Source organism: Brachyistius frenatus, unplaced genomic scaffold (genome assembly GCF_029030835.1).
Source record: "Brachyistius frenatus isolate BFR_SWC_R1_liver_20210118 unplaced genomic scaffold, ASM2903083v1 Contig_3, whole genome shotgun sequence".
Taxonomy (NCBI): Eukaryota; Metazoa; Chordata; class Actinopteri; family Embiotocidae; genus Brachyistius; species Brachyistius frenatus.
In genome coordinates, this window is record NW_027210602.1 from 5,095,898 (window position 1) to 5,119,781 (window position 23,884).

Here is a 23,884-nt window from a genome sequence, read left to right on the forward strand (position 1 = left end):
TCTCCAGCCAGGCTAGCAGCTCTGTGAGCCTGTACTTTAGCGCAGAGGTGCTCACGTCACCACACTAACATGCTCGCAGTGACAATGCTAATGTGTTAGATACAAGCATGACAGTGAATACCATAGAGTGGGTTGCTCGAACTAATCAAAAAGTGCAGGTGGTTCGATCCCTGGCGCCTCCTGTCCACATGCCTTCGGGCAAGAGACTGGACTCAACACTTGTTCCTAAAAGCATGCGAGCATTTTGCAGCTCTGCCACCATTGATGTGTGACTGGATGAATGGGAAACAGTGTAAAGCACTTTGAGATTAAAAAGGTGATAAAGCGTGATATAAGTGCAGACCATTTTATCATTTAGTATGCAGGGAATGGGAATGTGATGAGTCTTGGAAGTATTCAGTTATAAACTAAAATATTCGACAAACTATATTATTGACCTGATACCGCTTCATGAAAATTTAAGGGATCGCTTGAGTTAATACAATTCTCTCTGCACTGGACATGAATGTACCAAATATCATGGTGATCAATCCAACAGCTGTGGAGTTATTTTACTCTGGTGTTGTTTTTGTTGAACATTTAAAAAAAAACCGATATAACGAGAAAACGCTTGAATTGATGTATTCTTTAAATCAAAACTTTATTCACGTATAAATATAAATATTAGAGTAAAGAAAATGAACTATCGATTGCTATTCCTTCACGATTGATTGTGCAGAACAGATTTAATCCGCCCGTTTGATTTTTGTTGAAATCCTCTGTGTCTGTGTCCCTGCAGTCGCTGTGTACGGCTCAGAATGTGAATTGTAGAGATCTGGAGGGGCGACACTCGACTCCTCTTCACTTTGCTGCTGGCTACAACAGAGTCTCAGTGGTGGAGTACCTGCTGCACCACGGTGCCGACGTGCACGCCAAGGACAAAGGGTGAGAGTCTTGAGTTGTGATGTTGTTTGACAAAAATATAAGTAAACACTGAGGTAGCTGTTGAGCTATTTAGTTTATATCACGGATAAGAAAATCCAAGAATAAAGTTATGGAATATGATAGTTTTTAATGGCACAAATTCTCTATGTGTGACTGTGTTCCTCTGCAGTGGCCTGGTCCCCCTTCATAACGCCTGTTCATACGGTCACTACGAGGTGGCCGAGCTGCTGGTCAGACACGGGGCCTCGGTCAACGTGGCCGACTTGTGGAAGTTCACGCCTCTCCATGAAGCTGCTGCAAAGGGCAAATATGAGATCTGCAAACTGCTGCTCAAGGTTTGACTCATGCTGTCCTTTTCCAAACACCCAACTAACTTTCATTACCATCAGTACAAATATGCCACGATGAATATTTAAAGCTGCATTAAGCAGGACGTCAAATAAAATGCACCAGTTTATCAACTAAATCAACATTAGTTTGAAGTAGAGGAGGACATCACCTCCACACTCACTGAAATGCTCTATTACCCTCTTTTCTTCTAAGATGGGTTTCAGATGTTGATATTCATCATTGTTAATTAAATATAATTGTTTTGTTTTGTTTTAAAGCCACGTAGGACTCAGTAAAAATGTAAATGGTATTTTTCACCCTTTTCTGCCATTTTATTGACTAAACACAATCGAGTTTGCAGGATTCAATCATAAAAGGTTCACCGCAGTTTACTTTGTCCAGCTTTAATGCTCTGTAAACATAAACTTTATTCTCTACCACAGACAATTTCAGTGGACGGTATTTACAAGACAGTAAGAGATGCCCTGTAAAACTCCGAAATCAGTCGTGCCTGTGGAAACAAGAGCTCACGACAAAATAATGAGAAAACATCTGTTACTAATGCAGTTAATGGCATCTGGTGCTGTGTATACACTGTAATTGGTGTGTGTTACACAGCGTGTACAGATCAACATTATGGACCTGACTATTTACTGAATTACCGATCACAGGGGTCCTTTAATTGGCCAGTCAGATGCAGATATTCACTATAAGGTATGCTTTCTGAGAGTTTTCAGCCAATTTGAAAAAATATCTGTTGTGTAACTTCGAACGGTCACAGTTGAGTGCGTTTTTTATTTTCCCTATCACAAACACCTCCAGACGAGGTTACATCACCACTTTGTTGTTGCCATATGGGGCTGCATAAATTATTATTAGATCAACACTGTTGAATTCATACAGGATGCGCACACAAACACACATAAACATGTAGTGCTCAGCACACATGGAAAAGCAGGAGAAATGTGTTACTTCAAGAGATGATTAATTTATTTATTCTCACAAAACACGAAGTTTAACAAAGTCTGTAACAGATGCACTCAAAGATATGAAAGAATAATGATAAATTGTTTTATTAGAAACAGAATATAATGAAAAAATACTGCAGAACGCAGTTTGTACAAAGCAGCAAGAGCGGTAAACAGAAGTGAGTGAACTGGCATGAGACCATATTATAGCAGCATATGAAACAAAGCAAAATCAGCTGCGTAGGAACTTCAGTGTGAGACTGGCATGGGCGGACTGTCGAGATAGTGAAGAAAAGTTGTTAAAAGTACATCACGCAACGGTACACAGCAGCAAATCCCTGATCACTTTGAGACTGACTGCAACTGAGCAATGCTGGTGGTGGTTACAGGACAAGTGCGATGATGCAGCAAAATGACAGTCACAGTAGAGAGGAGTGGGCTGTAGGGGGGCAGCGTTAAGGAAGGTGACAGCTCTGGGGAAAAACCTGCTGCTCACCGTGACTGTGCAGGCGCACAGAGGACTGGGAAACAAACATGCACTGGCTGGTGCAGAGTGATTTCCCAGAGGCATTCAGTGATGTCAATAATGTTGTAATGCAGCAAGTAACAGTGATTTAGTGCCAAATAAACTAACTCTTAAGTCATTTGTCAAACAAGGAATGTCAAATATTCACTTGTTCCAAAAGAAGCTTTTTTTTTTTTTTTTTGCTTTTCTGTTTTATCATCGATGATTAACAATTTTTGTGTTTGGGACTGTTGGTTTGACAAAACAAGCAATTAAAAGAACGCCACATCTGGCTCAGGGAAATTGTTTTCTGGCACTTTTGAAAGAAACAGACTCTTGATAAATTGAAAAACAATTGAGGCATGAGTCTATAATGAAAGCCATACCATGTTGTGCAGTATGTCAGCAAAGATTCAATAGCACACCAATAAACCCTCACCTGTTGTGGAGGTGAACTTTCTTTATTCACATGAATAAGTAAAGCCCTGTCTGTGAACACTGAGGAACTTTCCTACCTCTTTTCTGTTGCTGACCACTGTACCTGGTGTTGGGGACTGAACTGTTTGGCTGTGTAGTCTACAAAGGTGGTGGAGAGAGGGTAGTTGTGTGTAATTACTGAGAAGAGGAAAGGACCCAGAATGCTGCCCTGGGGCGCTCCAGCTTTAAAGAAGTGAACGAGTTGTTTCCATGCCGAACAGTTAATTTGTGGTCTGTTCTTTTAAAGTTCAAATTCAGCGACACACTAGTGCTTTAAAGCCCAAATTATGGAGTTCATGGAGGCCACTTTGCTAAAATCTATTATTTAACCTGCGTTATATGTGTGAAAGGCATCTGGAATGTTTGCTTAGTTCAAACTGAACTCGTTACAACATGGGAAGTTGTGTGCACCGTATGTTCTCGTGGTTAAATTGTAAAAAGTAGCATTGCTAGGCAACAGCAATGTGGACAACATCTATAAGCCAGAGGCTAACAATTTAGCAAGCAAAGAGAGCGTTGGGAAGATCAACATTTTCCTCATCTTCATGGTATTATGTAAATTCTGAAGACAATCTCTACATGATTAAAATTAAAATTTAATAGCTCTCTGCCATTTCGGTAAACGTTATCAAACACGTCACAACTCATGAATGCGAGGCTTATAGAAAATTCCATCGTCGTGAAAACTATGCGTTCATATGTGAAAATGGTAAATATGACCCCATTTGAACGAAGCAGTTCTCAACCCTTTACTTGATTGTCCCGTAGACAAACCGATTTTGACCCAACAAAGTGCTCTTGAATATATTTTGAGGGTACGTTCAATAGAGCAAAAGCTGATTGTTTTGACACTTGACAAAAAACAGATTCCAAATTTGAATAAGACCTGAATAAACGGGTACAGACAGATAGCAGCTCCAGACACTTCCTCACATAGTATGAGGGGAGAAAATCGTTGACTGCAGCTTTTACAGTCACCACATCTCAAGCCAAATGAACACCTGCACCACGTTGGCGTTTTCCACCTCAATCTTCAAAACATCGACTGTGAGACTTTGAGAATCTACGTTGAGATTTAAAGTTGTTCTGATGAGACACTTTTTGTTTTGTTTGAAGCAATAGAAGTTTTGTGTACGTTGAAGATGTTTGAGATGGTCATAGAGACCAGCGCTACTGTAGTTGATCCACACACATCCAGGAACACCATCTGCCACAACATCTTTATTTGTATTCATCCAACATAAGGCTTGTTTACTAAGTGGGAGTTTATTAGAAGTGATTGTTCATCTCCGTTTGGTACAAACTCAGTGACGGACTCACTCACTCACTCAGCAGTCGTTCTTTGTTCCATTCAACGTGATGGAAAGTGAGATTTTGTTTATAGAAGGCCGATTCAGGGCAGTTACCTTTGTCATTAGCCTTTTCATTACATATGCAGCAGCAGTTGAAACGTTTCCCCTCGGTGTGTGTCTTGTGTGGCAGATAAATCCCAGTGCGTGGTCTCAGAAGAACTCTGGAGTTCAAAGATACGGCAGCTCCCTCGAGCCACTTTCACTGATCCGATCACAAGTTCAGCTCAGTTCAAGGTCTTGAGGCAAGGGTTAAGAGACACAGACAGATGATCGATTGTCTGTGGCGGTGGGAATGTTTGGCCTTTTTTTTTTTTTTTGTCTGGTCAGAAAATTGTCATCATGGGGAATTTTGGTGCGATTGTGATTCTTGTGCGTACATGGCAGCGCCCTCATTTCCCCTTTGACACGCTCATGCACAGAAGAAGTAACAGAGTGTTCCCGCACTTTGGTGTTAATCTGCCATGGCCTCGGGATGCAACTGTTCTTTCTTTTTGAACAAACTATTTCAGAGCTCAGCAGTAGATCTTCCTTTGTCTCTCCTGTTCGTTGTCAACTTTCTGTTGTCCCTTTCGGCGTTGGATTTGTACTCAATCTGCTGCACTTGCTCCCTGCACCCTGAAAGTCTGTGACGATCTCCTGAGACATAAAAAGTGTATGTTGTCATTTTCTTCGTTCGGGAAGACATGCAATAGAAGAGGATAATGAATTTCTTCTCAATGAAAGTAGAATCTTTCTTGTTAGCATGAAATGATTCTTTGTCTTGCAAGAGACCGTCAATCAAGCAGTGTGACGTCTTCGTGTTTAGAGAAATGTAGTTTTTTTTTCTATAGGTGACGTTCTTTTGATTATTCAATTATGGTGGCTGTCCCTGTTCATGTTACATACCCAGCTCGTCTTCTGATATGCCAGCAGCAGCATTTCTCAAGAGGGCAGTAGGCGCTTTATTTCAGATACCTCAAAAACTGATCAATGTATTTCCATAAGATTTTGTACAGATGTTTGTAACTCCCAGAAGAGGAACTCTAATGACTTGAATAATGATCTAACTGTCTCTATAGCGCCACCATGTGGTTCACATTTGAGGTTTTGAGTAAAATGTCGTAACAACTTATGGGTGCTTTAAAAAGAAATTCAGACATAACATTTTCTCTTCAACAACTTTATTGATCCTGTAAACTTTCAATTGATCCAATCCTTTTATGACATCGTACTTGCAAAATCAATAACATTTCCATCAGCTTCAGCTGTACTTTGTTCTTAAATCATTGGCTAAACTAAGATGATGAATATTTTCATCACTACATCTGATTACAATCTGCATGGTAACAGGGATTTTTACATTTTTAGCAGGCCTCTGTTAGCATCCAGCTCAAAGTACAACCGGGCCTTTGTTCAACTTCACTGAGCTGCTACCATCTCATCTTGTTGGTAAACAAATATGAAAAATGTAAAATGTATTTTCTATGAGCCAGATACTTGTTTTCAAAATTCAGCTTTCAGGTTCCAACACTACTATAAATGCAATGTTTGTCTTTCTATATATGTAAATGTCTCTTAATTATTTCTGTTTCCTGGATAGAGAATACATTACAGTGAGAGTGTAGACACTGAGAAGAAGGACGAGAAAACCGTCACAGAGAAAGATTCAAAACAGCTTTGAAAAAGAGGCATGAGAGATATGCTGTATAACGGACAGTTTCGGGCCAGCAGTGGATACCCAGGGGAGTGGTCTCACAACATCTTATTTTAATGAGCGGATTTCAAAACGTACAAGGAAATGACAAGTTAAACCGTAACCTAGGAGACAGCTGAGCAATAAAAATGTCTGCTTTCCCTCCCATCGTCCCCAGGGTATGTGGTGTTTTCCACTTCACTGGGCGTCCTGTCCTCAGCTCTCTGCCTCTTTTCCCTTCTCCCTCTCTTCTGCTCGCCGGTGAATTACCTTCATCCTCTTCTCACTCGTCACTTGTCACCTTCTCTTCCTGGTTCAAATGAAACGCTTGCAACCGGTTTGGAGAGATTTGGGATTTTAAGGACTAATTATTTCTTTTAGATTTAAGTGAATGGGAGCTAATGTTTGATGAGCATTTTCAGTCCTTAAATTTTAGCTTTGCTACGACACTAAAACATTTCCCATGTTTATTATTCACCTTATCGTCTCCTCGGCACTTCAAAGAATTGAATTAATCTTTGTGTTTTGATTAAAAACACTGTCTTGATTATAGATGCTTGTGTGCCCTAACACACAGCGGATAAATATTTCTTGAACATGTCTGCCTGTGTTTTCCTTTTTCTCCGCTGTGGCCTCCTCTCTCCAGCATGGAGCAGACCCCACCAAGAAGAACAGGGATGGGAACACGCCTCTGGACCTGGTGAAGGAAGGGGACACCGACATCCAGGACCTGCTGAGAGGAGATGCCGCGCTGCTGGACGCCGCAAAGAAAGGCTGCCTGGCCCGGGTGCAGAAGTTATGTAGCCCCGACAACATCAACTGTCGGGACACGCAGGGACGCAACTCGACTCCGCTGCACCTCGCAGGTAGCAAACATGCTGCACGTACACACACGGAGGTGTTCACAACTCACTTTAAAAAAAAATGATAACGTTGGACATGATATATTTGCTGATGCGTTTAGCTCTGCTTCCAGAACACTAAAGCTCCTTAATCTCACTTCCACATCAGCTTATCTTTTAAAGTGTTGCCTCTTCCATTGTTTTGGAGGAAAACGAACAAAATACGAAAGTACTCGTTACGTCCAGTAACTAGTATTTATTTCCTTAGTAAAAGATCTATCATACCCCCCCTCCTCTCCCCCCAAAAGAAAAAAAAAAAAGCTGTCTGCCAATGGGAAAAAAAAAAAGAAGATTTATGCTTAACTAAGTTAAGCAGCAGCTCCTGGTGTCATTGTATTTACAAACATGTCATCGGTGAGAAAGCAATTACACGTAAAGTGTCAAATACTCTTTTAAACTGAGCAGAATTTTAAGGCGCCTTCTTTTAGTTGCAGACGTTCAGTCATCCCATCTAAATATGCGTACTTACCAGTAAATATGTCATTATTTACTGTTGGATCAAAAGACCATATTTATATCTAACACTAATAGCTGGAGGAGTTCAACTGGAATGACCTTGGATATCATACAGGCTTTATGGATCGTTTAAATCTTGAGGGCAGAGATAATGTTCGTACTCTCAAAGGTCCTCACACACTATTATGTATGTATTGAGGATCTGTAATCACCATCACATCAGTTTCCAGAGATAACGGCTGATAACACCATCCTGCCACAGCAGCTCACAGGCAGAAACACTCACACATCGACGCCTACTGAGATTCACATGAAAACACTTTGGGCCCGATTTACTAAGATCTCAAATAAAGGATAATAAATTGCATGTTTTTTTTTTCCAAAAGTTTGCACATTTATTTTGCACCCGTTTTGCGAGTGATTTACTAAGAGCATTTGCGTCACTGACATCAGGTGCAAATCGCTGTATTTAAATGAGGGGTTTGCGTGTGTGATTCCAGCCCTTCTAACAGAATGACCGCAAAAGGAAATCTGATCCCATTGAAATTAAGAAATATAAAAATCGAAAACAAAACGATATGTAGGAGATTATCAGCAAGGAAGTCAACACTGTGGGAAAAACAAAAAGGAGAAGAAAAAAAAAAGGCTTAATAATAAAACGTCGGCAATAAAACGGGAGGGACGGTAAGAAGCTTCTACGTAACACTGAGCAGCAGGTCCAGATCTTTCCGTGATGGGCAGGTGAACTAGTCTCACTCAGAGCCTCGCGAGTACTCGGGAACCTTATGTACCTGTGAATTCTGCGGGACACATTCAGGACCTGTGACAGCACACCTGAATAACAGGACTGAGTGGGATATCCAAGCAGCGATACGCTGGGATGACCCAGAGGCAGGAAAATGCTGAGTCGGAAGAAGTGTTTTAATTGCTGGTATTACATGGCTCCTTGTTGTTGGCTGTCAATCGCCATTCAGTTCAGAAATGTCATCGCTGGACAAACGATATGTCTGAATAATTTTTTTCCCCTCTGTCATCTCATAAATGTGTCCACGGGTGTAAAACCACGTTCTCAACGTATTCTTCGGTTTCCCTGCGTCTCCTTCTCACCACAATAAGAGCAGCTGTTTCTCCAGTTTTGCGCATCTGATTAATACAAACCTTTCTTTCATACTAAAATACAAAACAATCACTTCTCCTATTTCTACTTTCAGGTTTAATAAATATCGTTGCGGGTGCTAAAGTGTTCTATTTGCATGTTCCCTCCCAGTATTTTGCACGTCCGAGTAGAAACGCCCAATGTAACATATGCATGCAGGCAAACACGCAAAATGGACAACGTGTGTTAAATTGCACATTTGAAAGATGCAATCCTCACTGCACGTCGTTAGTAAATCTGCTTGGACATTTTTTTTGCAGGTGGTGTGAAGTTGCATGTGATTTTACACACTCAAACCTTTAGTAAATCAGGTCCTTTGTGTACAAACCATAGGCTACCCTGCATGCACACAAATGAGAAAAAATACTTTGTGATAATTTTGTTTGTCTTTTTTTTGTCTTTAATTCTTTAAAATAACATTTTAAGGGTTTAAAATGTTATTTTTGTGGTTCTACTATGATTTATTCAAATGTCATCGCAAAAAGAGTCAGTCACGTTTTGCTTATTTTTTTCTTCATGCCCTTCATAATATTTTCTCATGTGATGCCAAACTGACATGAATATTTAAGACAGCAGTTGTATGAATAGTGCATACTAATGTCACACATAAACGTTTGCTTCAAGCTCAAACCTCAAACATTTAATAATTTAGAGGAACATTTGAGTCGGGAATTGAACTGAGATTCAACGTCTGTCTCTTTAACTACTTTCTGTTTTTCCTGTAGTGTTTCTTCATACAGAAGAAGTATGTATTCGTGATGATGAAACCGATTTGTCCGTTCTGTTTTACACAGAGCTTCTTTGTGTTTAGACAGAATTTCATTATCATTATGACCGGGTTTTTCTACAGTGATAGAGTATATCTTAATTAGAAAATGTTTTGCGGCATGACTGGCACTTTTAAAGTTATGAAACTGCCGAAAAACACTTTGAAGGTCTGTATTATTATTATTAATTTTTTTTATAGATCTGACCACATAGACACACACACCCACGCTCCCTCTGCCTTGATGTGCTTTCTTGTAAGAGAAAGAGACGATTATTTGTGCGGTCACGCTGATGTAGGCTGACATTCTCACTGTCTTTATCCTCTCTCATTAACTGACACGACATTTTTGTTTCTCCTCTTTCCCTCCATACGTTGGCCTCTGTCTTTCCCACCTGGTGTGTTTTTTTTCTGTCCCGGCGCCTGTGCTGCTCTCTAGCTGGCTACAACAACTTGGAGGTAGCGGAGTATCTGCTGGAACATGGGGCCGACGTGAACGCACAGGACAAAGGAGGGCTGATACCTTTACACAATGCTGCTTCATACGGGGTGAGAAACGCACACAAATGCACTACAGGACACTTAAACGTCAGTCTTTGAGTCTTTTATTTTGATATCCGTCTATTTATCTATTGTAGGATACAACTTGTATGCTGTAAAAGTGTAAACTCTTCAACAAGCTGAGACTTTTACTCAATTAAGCTGCTCAACTCACAGTTAATCACCATTTTTTTTTTTTATTACAAATTCATCGTTAAATAATTTCTAAAGCAAAAATGACAAACATGTAAAGATTTGGTGTTTTACCCTAAATTTTTTATAAAATTGTATTATTATAAATTGATTTTCACCTAGAGCCCTGTAAACTTCCACGATTTCCAGTTAGAGACATTTTACAGACTAAACAATAAATCTATTAAATCCATAATGAAAATAATTGTTTCATACCTTCAGTACTTTGAATACAAACCAGATCAACAGTTGTATTCTTTTTTTTTTTTTTTTTTTTTTGCTGTTATATGTTGTTGTCATAATGCCGTGAGGTCTAAATTATCTCAGAAGAACATTTTACACTTTTTTGAGAAAGAATTTGACGAATTGGTTTTTGCTGTTCATAGCCCATTAAATGTCACAGATATTTGATATTCTATTTTGATGGGACTGCGAGGACCTAAAGTGTTATCGCCCTATTTCCCCATGTGAATTATAACCATCATTATTATTATACTTGGGTCCTCTGGAGTAGTACATGGATGTGATTTCCCCTTCATCCGGACTCCTGGCTTGTCTCTGAGTGACGCAGTGCTCGCAGCTATAGTCACCATTCTGCTACTAAAAGAGTCATGAAACACATGTTTGCGTGAAAGCTCGACAAGCATTTTAGAAGCACGCGGATACACGCACAGATGCTCGAGCGTCTCCCACTGCTACTTAAAGGCGAGCTACATGATGTTTGGCGCTAAGACGAGAGCGGCAGACAGACGAGCAAGGGAGAAGAACAGGAGGAAAAAGGACCGGAGGGAAAACAGGAATTATGATGGAGTTAATCATTTATGCAGTTTCTGTTCCCACATTTAACTTCTTTTTTTTTCCTGATCAGGATTTTCCATTCGCAAACACTTCACACAGTTGGCTCTTGTTTTGATGCTGTTTTTGCCGTTGTCTTTCCCTCCCCCAACCACCTCCTCACTCCTCCTTTCCGCTCTCGTTTTCTTCGTTTCTAATCCCTCTGCTGCGCCCTGTTTCTCTCTCCTACTTGTTCTCCTCTAATGTTCTCATCTGCCACCTCTCCTCTGTCCAGCATGTGGACATCGCCGCCCTGCTGATCAAGTACAACACGTGCGTCAACGCCACGGACAAGTGGGCGTTCACTCCCCTCCACGAAGCGGCGCAGAAAGGGCGCACTCAGCTCTGCGCTCTGCTGTTGGCCCACGGAGCCGATCCCACCATGAAGAACCAGGAGGGACAGACGCCGCTGGACTTGGCGACGGTATGGGAGGTTTTCTTGGAGAGCTCTCTCAGTATCAGTTCTAATTTCCCCCACAATTAGGACAGTCATACTTACAAGCCAGAACATTGGGGGGAGGTGGGGATCATTAGTTTAAATTAATGGTTAACTATTCACACAGCGGAGCACCTGGAGGAAGGTTTTCAATTGAGTTTAGACGATGGACCAGAAAGACTCCGAAGTCCTTGTACCCGAATGTGGTTTCCTAATAGAGCCTCCTAACACGGTTCCTTGTTTGACGGCAGGTACCATAGTTTGAGAGTCTTCCCAAGAAAACAACACATCGCTGTTGCCGACACAAGTTATTTGATACGTGCAGTCATTTCATTTATTGACCATCACATGAGCCTCAACTAGTTATCAGTACGACACTCCAAAGAACAGCCTGAAAAATCCAACTATAAAACTATGACAATTTGATTCCGTATTTAAAATGTTAGATATGTATTTTTTTTTCCAGCTGCAGTTTTTGGGATAACTTCTTAAAGCAAAGACTTGCCCCACCATTCATTCATACGTCTCAGCTGGTATTTTTTTTAGGTGCTGCATACAACGACAAAATAGACAGTCTAACTTTCAGAAGAGAAAACCCATTCTTCCACTTATAAAAGATAAATTCATAGAAATTCAAGAGACTAACGGCCCCACTGTTCAGTTCCTGCTTAGATTTGCTGCTGCTGCAGTATAACTGGACCTGGTGTGACCCTTTGGTTATGCTTGTTAACTTTGTGCAGATACTGCTGTGTAATGTAACTTTATGACTCGTCTATTCTTTTACTACTATTTTTCTACTTTGTTTTGTCTTTCTCTCAACAGCTTAAAAAGTAGTTTAAAATGAGTTATAAAGAAGTTACAGTGAAGTAAACATTACATAGTGTGACTTTAAAAGGAAGCTCCTCATGTGTCCTACAATGTTTATTCAACCTGCTGAGGTTCGAGGAGTCTGCCGCTTAAAATATCGCATGAATAAAAATATAACAGTGAGGTAGCTTTTAGGTATCACACACAAATGTACACAAACTTTACATCCATGTAATTTTGTCTCTTTGTCTGTTGCAGGCTGATGACATCAGAGCACTGTTGATTGACGCCATGCCGCCAGATGCCCTGCCGAGCTGTTTAAAACCGCAGGCTACTGTGGTGAGTGTCCATAAGCACGCACACACACACACACACACACACACACACACACACACACACACACACACACACACACACACACACACACACACACACACACACACACACACACACACACACACACACACACACACACACACACACACACAGAGCTTTCAGCTGATGAAACTTATCCTACAGTAGACTTACAATTTCCTATTAGAAGAAAAGGATGTTTGGGAGGAGTTCACAGAGGAATATTTAAGTGGGGTCATGTGCACTAAAAACTTCAGATGTAAATACAGCAGACAAGTTTAGTTCTTTGCTGAAGGGATTGTTGGCATTTAGACGAATGGAGGTGTTGGTTCAAGCGTAATAGCTAAAAACATTGGAAACGCTGAAGCTGTGAAGACTCTTTTGAGTTGTCAGTTTACATGCAAGTGCTGAAAGCAACTGAACTAAAAGTAGTTTTGAACTGAATTCAAATAGCTTTTACACTAAAAAAGTATAAAAGTGTCAATTTAAAGTGCATTTTAACAATTAAATGTTACTTATTGACCAAATGTTCTCCCTCCCGCTCTCAGGTGAGTGCAAGTGTGGTGAGTACAGGTGCCGCAGGGGGTGTGGTCATCTCGCCTTCTCCGTCCCCATCCTGCCTGTCAGCAGCCAGCAGCATAGACAACCTGACCACGCCCCTCAATGACATCACAGCGGCCGGGGCCACCGGCCCCGCAGACGGAGCGTCTGCGTCCGACAGGAAGGAAGGAGAAAGTACACACACACACACACACACACACACACACACACACACACACACACACACACACACACACACACACACACACACACACACACACACACACACACACACACACAAAATCACATACAAAAACGAGCATCCATGTCCTGAATCAGGGTCTGTTTCTTTTGACATGATGTTGTAACAGCTTGAGACAGAAACAGCTGACATCCCTGTGTCTCTGCAGGTCTGCTTGACATGACCATCAACCAGTTCTTAAAGAGTCTGGGCCTGGAACACCTCAGAGAGATCTTCCAGCGGGAACAGGTACACAAACACACTTTTTATGTGTCAGGCAGACATCAAAGTTCAGAGAGGACAAAGAAAGGTGGGAAGAAATGGAGATGTTGGTCATTTTTTCAGAGTTACAAATTAATAATCAGTCTTTTTTTATGCATAATATTTTAATCAGTTTTCTTTCCTTTGTTTTTCTTTTTTCACTTGACATTGCTCGTGTCATCTTTTAGCCATTGTAGCATCTCTAAGGATGAAACTGTCTGTATCTATTCGGACACCGCCGTGGTCCGAACACTGAAGTTTCCCGATTGCCATAAAAACTGGTTCAGGCATTCACACTCCCCTCAGAATGAACTCTAATAACCCTGGTGATCCTTTAACTTTTTATGTAGCTCCATCAAAATTAGAATTTGTCCAGTACCTTTATTGCCTTTTATGGTTTGTTTTATGGCTGCATTTCTTCAAACTTAATGGTATCCCGATCTGCCTCAAAAGTAGTTAGTGTTTAATAGTAATTAGCAAATGTTGGCATGCCATCACGCTGAACTAAGACGTGATCGACATGGTAAACGTCACACCCGGAGTACGTTCAGCCCCGACAGAAAGTAGCAAAACATTTATTAAAACGGAAACCGTGCCGGGTTAAAGACCCTTTTTAAAACCTGGTTTATATACACAACACTGTTGATTGGGTAACACCTCTGACACGCCCACTAATCAGAGAAAATGTACATGTAAGACTTTGAGTGTTTGTTTGTGAAGTAACTGAATGAATTTTAAAACAGCCCTGCAATAAAAGAAGACAAGGAAAAAAACAATGCATTCAAATAGGTTAGGTTAGGTTAGGTTAGGTTAGGTTAGGTTAGGTTAGGTTAGGTTAGGTTAGGTTAGGTTAGGTTAGGTTAGGCTAGGTTAGGCTAGGTTAGGCTAGGTTAGCTTAGGTAGTTACTTACTTTATTAATCCCCGAGGGGAATTTTTTTTTTGCTACAGCAGCATACAGAAGCAATAAGATAATAATAGAACAATAGAAAAGCATTAAAATAGCAGTAAAAAATATAAAATATAAATATAAAATGCACAGTATATATATATATATAAAAAATATGTCTTAGAAGTGATAATGCAGACAGAAGAGGGATACAGATTGAGATAATAAATATGGAAAATAGAGACAAATGGGAAGAGAAAGAGAGAGGCTTGAGGAGAGAGATGGTGACAATAGAAAGACAGAGAGGGCGAGACGAGGAGAGAAAGCAGTGAGGGAGACACGTAGGATGATGGAAAGAGGAGAAAACATACAGAGAGAAACAAGACGTGAAAATGAAAGGTGACGGCTGGCAAGAGGCGAAGTTTAGAAGGCAGTGTGTGTGTGTGTGTGTGTGTGTGTGTGTGTGTGTGTGTGTGTGTGTGTGTGTGTGTGTGTGTGTGTGTGTGTGTGTGTGTGTGTGTGTGTGTGTGTGTGTGTGTGTGTGTGTGTGTGTGAGAGAGTCAGACAGTCATTAATATTTAGACTGAGAATGCTTCCGAGTGATATTGAAGTGAGTCAGCCGGGTGTTAATAGAAAAATATATTAATATTTCAGAATCAAATGAACTAGAACTCAGAGGTATAGGAAACAAACATTGACTCATCTGACTTGACTTTAATGTGTTTTTTTACTAAATCATACTTTTACTTATGATGTGCACCTTTCATTTAGCTGCAGACTTTGTGTTTCACGAGCACCTCAAACACTTATAGTTCAATATTGGTGTTTGAATGAAATACAAATAATCTCCTTCTAATGCTGCTGTCATGATTTGAACTTTCTGCTCTGTGAATCCTTGTGAAGCCTCACTGCTGACACTTTGCCAGCTGAGGAAGACTCAACTCTTTCATGCACATCCATTAGATGGCAAGTTCTGTAATCTCCTCCAAGATGCAGTTGAATTAGCATATTTGTGCAAAGGCATATAATTGTTAACTCCTGGCGAAATTAGAAGAAGCTATATATGGATGGATTTTCCAGATAAATAGTGTTTAACAGATTAAAATAGCTGTGATGCTGTTTTTCATAGCTGAGCTGGGACAGAAAGGTGGCAGCAGTAAAAAGCTGAAGTTCACATCTCTTTGCTGTGACTCCCAAAATGTAACAGGTTCCCATATTAACATTTGGTGTTTGAATTAGTTTCTATTTTCCTTTTTCCTGCCTGTTTGAAAGTGTCAGTAAACATTCAACCCTGCAGTAATGATTTACACCTGCGACACAGAGGAGTCTTATCACTGCCTCCAGGATGAATCTCATCTCTGCTCTCTCCAAACAAACTCTGGAGAGCAGTGCTGACTTCACTGTCACAATTTGCATTTCAATGGCTCGCTTACTGCCACCCATTCATTGACCTTCTGTTATTCATGATTATTTGTCTCTGCAATATGCCTGCAAGATCATTGAATTCATCATTATTAATGTATGGAAATTTGGATGATCAGCGGTGGCATGAGCTGCTGCTGTCACCATTACATTGTTCTCTTGTTTACGATTTGTTTAAGAGTTTTGCTGTTAAATACATTCAAACATCATTTAATTCATTTGACAAACATGTAATTAAAAGTGTGGGTAGAATAATTAGTGCACATTATGGTCATTAAGTGTTGTTTTGCCCTCAATCTACATTATTTTAGCAGCAAGCGCAAACATAACTAAAGGTGAAGTGTTTCGCTGTTTCCGGGCAGATTTCACTGGATGTGCTGGCGGACATGGGTCACGAGGAGCTGAAAGAGATCGGCATCAACGCTTATGGTCACAGACACAAACTCATCAAGGGCATTGAGAGGCTGCTGGGAGGCCAGCAAGGTCGGTACAACAAGTGAGAGACGCACACATAGAAGTGCGTACAAAAGTGTTCCCGTAGAAAGAAGAAAAAAAAACTACCAGAATATCAGCATGTTAGCGTTTAGACCTGGTGAGCTTTAACAGGTGAATGCTGTTGATGTCTAATCCTGTGATGAAATGGATATTTATTGTCGGAATGATTGATTAAAAATGTGAACACGAACAGCATTTGCACGGAGAATAATTGTGAATTATTGGTTTATATTTTTGAACGCGTGTCTTAACACAATACTCACATGACCGTGTTCCATTTGAAAATGTTTTTCTAATGGAAGTTAAAAACCTGTATGTTTAGGCTATAGCTCTGTTGATGATACTACTAAATATAACTAGAGCGCAGACCTTCACCAAAGCCAATAGTCCACCATTCTAGTTGGACAATGTTAAATTGTACCAGTTCAGGTTCTCCTTCATGAAACTATTGTCTCCGAGTGCTTCGTAACGAATGGTTTCTGTATTAAGTTTGATCAAGTACATGTCTATCCCAGAGAATTACTGGTAGCTGTCAACATGGACTGTGATATGGAGTCATCAGATTTCTGGAATGGCCTATGTTTTGTCACTATTTAACTTTATTGCCTTATACTGGATATTAAAGCGTATGGCATTTATGCTCTATTTAGCAATCTTAAAGAAAGTGTAAAGTAATTGGTGGATCTGCCCTATGATTCAGATCCACTTCAAAATGTATTAGGTTTTTCCATGAGCAATACCACACCCTTCTACCAAGTTTCATTTAAAATGAGTCTGTAGTTTTCCCGTAATCTTAATGACAATCAGACAAACTGAGAACATAACCTCCTTGAGTTAACAAAAGCATCAAGCAGAGACTAGAGATTGAGGCTACGTCCAAACACAGTTTTAAAATCAAACTCTGAATATCTGAAGCTTATCTTTGTGCGTATGAACACGGTTTAGGCATGAGCAGAGAGATGGTTACACTTCAGGTAAGATTATCAGACTGGATGACAGAATCTGATGGGTCATCAAATACAGCGGCACTCCACGTAGGGCTGGAATTGAATTGTCTGAAATCGCTCCACAGCCTGTCTTCTGTGTTATAAAGATGCACAATTCAACTGCACAACAGATGCTAGTCAGTCAACAACTCCTGTTGTTTCATGTTGTTTGTTTTCTTCTGGAAAATGGTCATGTGACAAATCAGGGAAGGACACGGCGTCCAATCAGGAAAAGAATTTGGGCGTCTGCGTCATTGTTTTTGAAAGCCTCTGTTTTTTTTTCCGCTAAAACACAATCTCTGACTTTTTTAGACAAAAGCAGGGTCGGCGGCGTTGGCAAAAGTCTCCATTTTAGGGGTTCAAGAATGCTTGAGCGGTGTGGACGTAAACCCAGCAAACAAAAACACATTAGGGTGGATGTAGCCTGATTTCTCTGATCAGTTACTGGCAGAGGTGACAAATAGGTCAGCGCCGTCATTTATTCATTGACTCATCCCGCCCTGACTCGTATTCAAAATGTGTGTTTGTAGGTGCAAACCCGTACCTGACGTTCCACTGCTCCAGCCAGGGCACCGTGCTGATCGACTTGGCCCCGGACGACAAGGAGTTCCAGTCTGTAGAGGAGGAAGTACGCGAACTTCATTTACACAGAGACACCGAAACATCCTGCCGCACACATTTCTAGCAGTCTGGTCTAAGAATTTAAAGTCTTCTCAGGGAGGATATTTCAATTTATGCATGAGCATCATGATGTAATTTCGACTATCTTGCTGAAGACACATCTCGCAGTGTCGCCACGGACACCGAACAAGAGGCTGCATATCTGTGACACTGCTCCACTGAATATATCACTCTTGTAAATGAGCAGCAGTGATTGAAGGAGACAGCAGATATCAGTATGAATGAGCTGAAATTAATAAGAACTGTCAGATGGTAACAGAACTCTAACGGGTAACTTCAACAGCGATTCTCACCTGAGAACTTGAAAAATTACTGACATGAGGTGTAAAATGTGCTTTTTTTTTAATAACAGGTGAAAAAATATTTGTGGGAGATAACAATCACAGCTTCACCTCTTCAGACAGCTCCCGATATTTCATAAATTCAGATGCTGCACTTCATTCTTTATTGCTGCTGATGCCTCACTTTTTCAGCTGCATCGTTTTAAATTTCCCAATGGCATCATATTCGGTCTGCTTCATCTCTGACCATATGGTTCTTTTAGGAGCTCAAACACCATGCAGACAGAATTTTTAAAAAATATAAAAACTAGTTTCAATTCTTAATTGAGATGGTTGTTCCCTAACAAAAGAAACACACACGCATTCCACATGTGCAAAAACTCACGTGACAAAATACACGTGATTGATTGATTGTAGATTTTCCCATTTGAAACCTTTTCCACATATTTTCCTCAGTTATCATATGTTGCAACATGTGGTAAACATGGAAACTCCTGTTTTTGCTGTAAGGGCAGTGTTTCATTTCAACATTTTTCTCTGAATATAAAAACCCTCCTGATGCTAATGCCGTTATGAATCACACATTATGTATGAAATTCACAACGTAGAGAAACTGCATTTCATTAGTATTTCTCTTTTCCTCACATTTCCCCTTTTATCTTACGAAACATTTGTGTGTGTGTGTGTGTGTGTGTGTGTGCGCGTGAGATTTTGATTTTGACCATGTCTGTTGATTTCCTCCTCAGCTGCAGAGCACGATCAGAGAGCACCGCGATGGGGGCAACGCAGGCGGAGTCTTCAGCCGCTACAACATCATTAAGGTGTGCACATAAAACACACAGATGCTGTAGTTTTCTCTCTATTGGACAACAACAGATGAATTTTGAACGTATTGAACTCCAGGTTCAGTACGTCTTGAGCTGATGTCGTGTTTCACTCCTCGCCCTTCCTCCTGCTCATCCTCTCCTCCCTCTGACTGCAGATTCAGAAGGTCGTGAATAAGAAGCTCCGGGAAAGATACGCACACAGACAAAAGGAAATTGCAGATGAGAATCACAACCATCACAACGAGCGCATGCTCTTCCACGGTAAATAAACATGAGATAACAAAAAAAATGTCAAAAGTTGTTTCACCACAGATGTAATGATATCAGTTAAGTGCTTTTTTTTTTTTTTTTTTTTTTTTTTTCTTATGAAAGAAAAGGATGTCGAAGTGCTGTGACATACTGTGTAATTGTATGCAAAAGTTTGGGCACCACTGCAGCAACACTTTTGGAAGTGTTCGAAGTGAAATGGAGAAAAAAACAACTCCTGCATGAAAATTTATTTACAATTCCAGATTATCTGTTACTTTTGCCACATCGTTGGTAGAGAGATGGTCAAAAACTAGGACCACAAGACGTGGAAACATTTCAACTGCATGAGATTTGGTTGCCGGATGACATGGCCGTGAAATTTGTTTTGCATTTTTGACTGTGACTATTGCCAAGGTGGAGATTCATGATGTCACAAAACTGCTGGCAGAGTTTGTCCAGCCGGGTGGCAGATTCCCTTTTAATTAAGTATAGATCACGTCTCTCCTGCAGCTCCACTCACTTCGTCTCGAGTTGAAAGAAGGAAAACGCAGCTTGGTCTTCTACATCAAGGTTCAGCCATTTGTGTGCTCCCGAGATTAACTCCGCTGTGCGCTGCAGTGTTTTCAATCTCGGAGCCCGACTGTAAGCTCCAACGAATCTCATTAATCTTCCGTCCCCTTTCAACCACAAGGCTTACTCAAGACGTAACCCTCAGGACTGCAGTCGAGCGCTTTTAAACTTTACACACCGCAGAGTGGAAAATCCCGGGAAGTCGTCTGGTTTCTGCGCTGCCTCAAACCGTGTTTCTTGCATCAACAATCATCCTATCATCTTTGCTTCTTAGATCGTAGATCTCCCAGGATAGCACTCCACTGTCTGCGTCCTTTATATGTTTTGTGTGTATCATCAGAGACACTACCGCTGTGATCTTATTTCAATTAGTCGCAGCGAGTTGTGTTCAAGGACATTTCCGACGCAAGCTCTGCTGTCAAGACAGTCAGAAAAGGAAATGATACCTGAGCCGGAGCCACGACGAAGATGTGTTGGGAGGTTTTCCAAGTTCTCGTAAAGGAGGCTTGTTCATACAGACAGTGGTGGAAGAAATATTCACATCCTTCCTTTACTTATGTAAAAGTACGAATACAGTCACGTAAAAGTACTCTATCACAAATAAAAGCCATGCATGAAAAATCCTATTTCAGTAAAAGTACAAAAGTATTTGGTGAACTATTGGATCATTTGAAGATTTATTGAAATGAAACAGAGAATTTTAGGAAGGGAAAAAAAAAAAAAAAAAAAAATCACTATTTGGTGGAGCTGCTAACAAATCGTAGATATTTGAAATGGGACCCTGACTAAACTAGGAGACAAAATGGTTGGCAACTTTTAAGCCTTTTATATCCATTGTGTTAAGTCTTTATCTATAAAGTTTTTGAAGACGTTGAAGTAATGTAGTAATGTTTTTGCTGCGTGTTGGAATGAAATAGGTTGCGCCCCGTCTCACTTTGAAATTGCTCCCACCAGGTTCTCCCTTCATCAATGCAATCATCCATAAGGGCTTTGACGAGCGTCACGCCTACATCGGCGGCATGTTTGGCGCCGGCATCTATTTTGCCGAGAACTCCTCCAAAAGTAACCAGTACGTGTACGGGATCGGCGGCGGGACGGGATGCCCGACCCACAAAGACCGCTCCTGCTACGTGTGTCACAGGTGAGATGTAAAAGTTTTGTTTCAATGGAATGCATTCCCTTTAAAGTGGAAAAAGCCAGTTCTTTGGATTGTTCTGAACGTACTTGGAAACGCAAAACTTCTTCACCTTCTGCGTGGCAGATAACTACGAGTCAGTAGCTGTGGTAGCTGCAAAAAAAAAAAAAAAACGTACTGGCGTTTTACTTTGAATAGTTTCAGAAACACCTGAATAAAGCGGGAGATTATAAACTGTTAATACAAAATCAATTGTCAAACTACCGCTGACAGCCTTCTGTGTGTGTGTGTGTGTGTGTGTGTGTGTGTGTGTTTGCAGACAGATGCTGTTCTGCCGGGTGACGCTGGGTAAGTCGTTTCTTCAGTTCAGTGCAATGAAAATGGCCCACGCCCCGCCTGGACACCACTCCGTTATAGGTCGACCCAGTGTCAATGGACTGGCGTATGCAGAATACGTCATCTACAGAGGGGAGCAGGTTGGTACACTCACACACACACACACACACACACACACACACACTTTCCTTTATGACTAGAAACTTTCTTTTAATGTCTGTAAAACATATTTGTGCTAAACTGTTGTAAGAAATGAGTCGCCACCAATTTTCATTATTCTTCTATTGACATTTATTTTGTCCATAAAAATGAAAATGATAATTTTGCAGAGTCCATTTCTACACACTCAAAAGACCCAACGGTCTCGATTAGAAAAAAAGTATTTAGTTCACAGTGACAAAGACAAAGCTGGCCTGGTGCGAACCAGACCCCCCCCAATGCCACGCCGTGAGTTCGGGTCCGGGCTCCTTCAGTAGAGAATCATTTGCAGTCATTCCGTTGCACTAGGCGTAACCTCTGGATCATTTTAACCAATCAGCAGCATGCCCTGAAACTGAACAAACACTCTGCAAACTACCTCGGTTAGCGTTTTTTTCCTGAGTACAGCATGTTTTTTAAATTGTGTTAATAAACGCTGGCAGCTTGACGAGGGGCTGACCGTTTATTCCGCGCTGAATGTTTCAACGTTCTGCAATTTTATTTTTCTGGTCAGCCAGAGTTGATAAATAACGCTCGTCACTGTCACAAGGCGTCCAATCACAGCAAAGAAGGGGGGGGGACAAACGCGGTTAACCCCCAACACCGGTTGCTGATTGGACCGGCCTTGAGAGCGGCTGCTCAAATGCTAATACGAGCCGAGGCGCCAAACTGTACTCACAGCGAAGAAAACCGAAGCCGTGAGCAAAAGTCGGCGCAACCGGGCCATGGACAAATTTAACACTTGCACATCGAATCGAACTTTGTCCTAGTTCATTTACTTTTCCAGTCCTGAAATCATTTCGTTTTACCTTCATGTGTTCTTTGTCCCCAGGCGTACCCAGAATACTTGATCACCTACCAAATCGTGAAGCCGGAGAGTCTGGCCGCTCCCGCTGCCACCGCTGAGCAGAAGTCCTAAAAAGTCGCAGCTGGATCCGAAGACGGCCAGACTGTAGTGGACTCGAGCCACGCTCAAAAACAGGACTAGGGGTGAACACTAAGGCGTTTCCAGACCTCCCATCTAAAGATTGAAGCTCTGAAGAGCTGACCCATGAGGCGGCTGAAGTGAAGTGCCGACCGGGCAGGAGTCGGACGACCCTCGGAAACAGACCTGAATGCGTCTAAAGAGAAGAAGAGAAGGAGGGTGAAAGAAAAAGTGTCTTTAAGTTTTGGGGTAGAAAACACGTTCAGTCCCGGAGCAGAAAAAAAAAAATTTAAAAAAAAAAAATCCATCTTTAATTAATCAAGTCTAATTTTGAGGAGAAAATGCAAATGGTTGGATCAATGTTTGGGAAAGCTATTCACAGCCCCTGGCTCGATCTAGAAATGTAAGCAATTACAACAGAACGCAGTCTTAGGCCAAACAAACCTTTGCACTGCTCATGGATTCTACCCCCAGATTGTTAATGTGTTGTTTTGATATCACTTCCTCTTTGGGCTCTGTGCATCATCCACAACAACAAAACAACACCCCGAGGCCACTTCCAGAAGCAGCAGATAGCTCTGATGAGAGAACAGAAATCCGGAGCGTTTCATGTCACAGCTTGTCACGTTTTCACCGGCGAAGGCCGATGTAAACAAGACGGAGAGAGACAGAGAGCTTTCCGCGTCCTCTCGTTTCTGAACAAAGAAGAAGCTGGGAAACGAGTGTGAAGGCAAGACGAGTGGGAAAAAAAATATCGCTGCGGACAAAAGGACGCCACGAGACCATTTCTGCAGACTTTCCGCTACAGTCCATACGGGGACCAACCATCTTCCACCGCTGAGATCACGCCTGTTTATTTATTAACGGCCGGCAAACATCAAGCCCTACAGATTGAACAAAATCACGGACAACATGTACGGATTCATACGAAATGTTTTTAAGGGATTTTTTTTGGTGGGGGGACGGGGTTTACTTTGTGGGAAAAAGAGCGTTTCCTAGAGCTAAATTGTGACGAGCAAGACGGAGTGTGACGGGCTGAGAGACCTCAAACAGTTGAGCCAACACTATACAAGTCACTTCACTAGAACTGACCACTGACTTTGTAGGAAGGATCTCTTGAACTTCCATATTGGCTCTGACAGTCAGACGTGGTGATCGCTGCTTGCTGCAGCCCAGCTC

The 23,884-nt window shown here is 41.2% G+C and overlaps 1 protein-coding gene across 1 annotated transcript in view; it reads left to right on the forward strand.

Annotated features, from left to right (window-relative positions):
* The window catches only part of LOC138624331 (poly [ADP-ribose] polymerase tankyrase-1-like), a 91,385-nt gene extending 67,718 nt beyond the window's left edge, over positions 1–23,667 (forward strand). The window contains exons 15-29 of the mRNA XM_069704439.1: positions 779–924; positions 1,094–1,259; positions 6,875–7,094; positions 9,948–10,057; positions 11,310–11,498; positions 12,576–12,656; positions 13,220–13,406; positions 13,622–13,701; positions 16,385–16,505; positions 18,034–18,131; positions 19,212–19,286; positions 19,448–19,553; positions 21,066–21,252; positions 21,566–21,722; positions 22,613–23,667. Coding sequence (XP_069560540.1) covers positions 779–924; positions 1,094–1,259; positions 6,875–7,094; positions 9,948–10,057; positions 11,310–11,498; positions 12,576–12,656; positions 13,220–13,406; positions 13,622–13,701; positions 16,385–16,505; positions 18,034–18,131; positions 19,212–19,286; positions 19,448–19,553; positions 21,066–21,252; positions 21,566–21,722; positions 22,613–22,699 — 2,010 coding nt within the window. The 3' untranslated portion in view covers positions 22,700–23,667. The remainder of the gene's footprint in view (positions 1–778; positions 925–1,093; positions 1,260–6,874; positions 7,095–9,947; positions 10,058–11,309; positions 11,499–12,575; positions 12,657–13,219; positions 13,407–13,621; positions 13,702–16,384; positions 16,506–18,033; positions 18,132–19,211; positions 19,287–19,447; positions 19,554–21,065; positions 21,253–21,565; positions 21,723–22,612) is intronic.
* The last annotated feature ends 217 nt before the right edge of the window (positions 23,668–23,884 follow it).